Raw genomic sequence first — 2,527 nt, forward strand, 5'->3', positions numbered from 1 at the left:
GACAAGGAAAGCCCAGGGGGAGGCGTGGTGGGCGACGCAGAGCCTCGGCTACAGGTTGTTTGTTTAAATTGTTTAAGTATCGACAAGTAGATCACAATTTTTTGAAGTGGCATTACCGACAATTCGTGACCAAGTATTTCACGTGAATATAGTTTGTCTGATTTTATCCATTGTTAATTTCTATGTAGGTACATACCTCTACAGCAGCAATAGCAATGGTCTGTTACAGAGAAATAAAACAAAATTTTAGTAGATCAAACCATGTGATAATATCCTGAGTTGTAGTTACAGTCACAAAGAATTAAATAGAGTACAGATGTGTAGAAATTGAGACTCAAAATGTTTGTGTAATCTATAGTGAACACAAATCTGGTTGGTATTTGACAACATGTTTTACTACACAGGTTTAAAATTCATCCAGCTGTTGTCAGGCTTCAGAAATGAAATAAATCGACCCCCTTCTGTGCACCGTGGCATATGACTTTCGTTCTTATACACACCAAATGAACTTCCAATTGAAAAACGTTGTGGTGAGCACGAAAGAAGGAGAAAATCGTGCTGGTAGATTAAAAAAGCTGACAGTGTGAGACTGGGTTGGACATAAACAGGTCATGGTTACACACCTGTCTGCAGTTCATCACTTGCAGTCGGTCGGTTATATGTTACAGAACAAGGTTGGTTTTAAACGCTCCTTAAATTGAAACCAAACTCATGTGGGGACCAATAAAAAGGCATTTCCTCCAGCCCATGGAGGTTGGTCAAACCCAGACACACCCACAGGCGCGTTATTTGAACATAATCAGTTCGCCTTTATTTGCTGTTGGATCGCTGAATTTTTGGGAAGAGAAATGGACAAAGCTCACACCTGGGACATGGCAGACCACGAGACCCGAACCTACCTAGATTTGAGCAGCCTAACTCCAGCATACTACGCCACCACAGCCAGGGCTCGGGAGGAGTCTCCGCCCGACAGCCGTCACCACTACCAGAGTCCTGGGGTACTCTACCTCGGTGACACCCAGGTCCACGATTCAAGGGGAAATGGGGTCAGACCAGCCGGGAGCGATTGGACTAGCGACTCAGAAGTGCACACTTCACCAGGTAGGGAGCATCTCCAGAGTGAATTCGTGATATCAGAAAGACGTTACCTTACATTGGTTTTAAGAGTTTCACATAAGGTATCGTCAAAATCAGCGGTCTGTCATTTTTCAGTAGTGATGACAGCCTCCACTTTTATTTAAAAACAATCCCCACACCATGTGCTCCTTTCAGTCACTGTAATCCCTCACTTCCAACTATGGAGCTCCATCAGCACCACCAGAGAGGGAAATCTGTCCCAAAGCCATCCTGCAGTCTGGGTAAAAGATGACCAAGTGAGCAGCAGGAATCTTACTGACAGCAAGGAAGTGAACAGCTCTGTCATGGAGGAGCCACAAACCTTCACTGTTGAAGAGAATGAGAGCATTAACATCACCCCTTCACATGTACCCTTAACTGCCCCCAATAAGCTTAGCACTACTGCTGGAACTAAGCGTAAATTTAGGGTCTTTTCAGAGAGTCAGAATAATGTTCTTGTCCAGCAGTTTAGTGTCAAGAAATACCTCACCCCAGCTGAAATCCTGAACCTAGCGGAGCTGACAGGGCTTACCTACAAACAGGTGAGGGATCATAGAAGCTTGATCACAAGCACAACAACGCTGGCTTCATGTACACTGTGTTTCTTTCATTGTGTTGGTGGTGTAGGTGAAAGTTTGGTTTCAGAAACGAAGGATGAAACTAAGGAGGCATCAGACAGATAACAGCTGGGAGTCTGACCGCTATGCTTTCAGAAAGGTCAGCTCAGTTCCTGGGACCGTTTACGCACACATTCCTTCTCCTATCCCAGCTGTAAGTAGCTCCCATTTTTATTCAAAATCAAATCTGTTATGTAGTTGTTTTTATCACGCTGTTCTGGGACTCGTATTTTGTCATTTCTGATTTGTATTTCTTTTATTTTTTTGTGAAGATATGTAATAACATTACTGATATTCTATGTCTGCCAGTACCAGGGAGAGGCTCTGCCCCAACACATGATGGAGGCAGCCTTAAAGGAGCCTGTCCCACAAAACCTGGCTTTTTATCTGCCATCTATTGGCAATGCTCCTGGACCTGCTGGGTACCCCTCCTGGTCATCCACTTCATCCCAGACTGCTGCGCACAGTAGGCCAATGCCCCCAGGTGTCAGTCATTATGAATACAACCCCAATGTGTTTAACTCATCCTCTGCAGCTAGCACTGGTCATAATATGAGCCTGTGAACAGCTGAGCCTCTTAACGTAGCTGTAGTATAGAATGCCATCCCAGAGTTGATGTTGGAACCGACCACCATATTTACTTTCTTCAAGTTTCTATATATTAATATTCTGTTTTGAAATGAATGTATGTTGGTGTCTTCTTTATACTTGGTAATGTTGGATGGATCAATGTTGGATTTAGTTTTTTGTTTTTTTGCTGTTTACTGATGCAGTTCTGTGAGCCACTCTTTAAT

The 2,527-nt window shown here is 43.6% G+C and overlaps 1 protein-coding gene across 1 annotated transcript; it reads left to right on the forward strand.

The window, feature by feature from the left end:
• Nucleotides 1-848: 848 nt before the first annotated feature.
• Nucleotides 849-2,297, forward strand: LOC115038348 (homeobox protein Hox-D11-like). The gene is made up of 4 exons (XM_029497209.1): nucleotides 849-1,101; nucleotides 1,273-1,658; nucleotides 1,744-1,887; nucleotides 2,043-2,297. Exons 1-4 carry the CDS (start codon nucleotides 849-851, stop codon nucleotides 2,295-2,297), a joined length of 1,038 nt encoding a protein of 345 aa, XP_029353069.1.
• Nucleotides 2,298-2,527: the final 230 nt, after the last annotated feature.

Source organism: Echeneis naucrates, unplaced genomic scaffold, assembly GCF_900963305.1.
Source record: "Echeneis naucrates unplaced genomic scaffold, fEcheNa1.1, whole genome shotgun sequence".
NCBI lineage: Eukaryota > Metazoa > Chordata > Actinopteri > Carangiformes > Echeneidae > Echeneis > Echeneis naucrates.

Bases quoted from the DNA above. Each gene is read 5' to 3' on its own strand.
- LOC115038348 (XM_029497209.1), top strand. From the start codon at position 849: ATGGACAAAGCTCACACCTGGGACATGGCAGACCACGAGACCCGAACC. The intron at 1,102-1,272 runs GTAGGGAGCATC...TGCTCCTTTCAG, and splicing joins AGAAGTGCACACTTCACCAG to TCACTGTAATCCCTCACTTC. The intron at 1,659-1,743 runs GTGAGGGATCAT...TTGGTGGTGTAG, and splicing joins CAGGGCTTACCTACAAACAG to GTGAAAGTTTGGTTTCAGAA.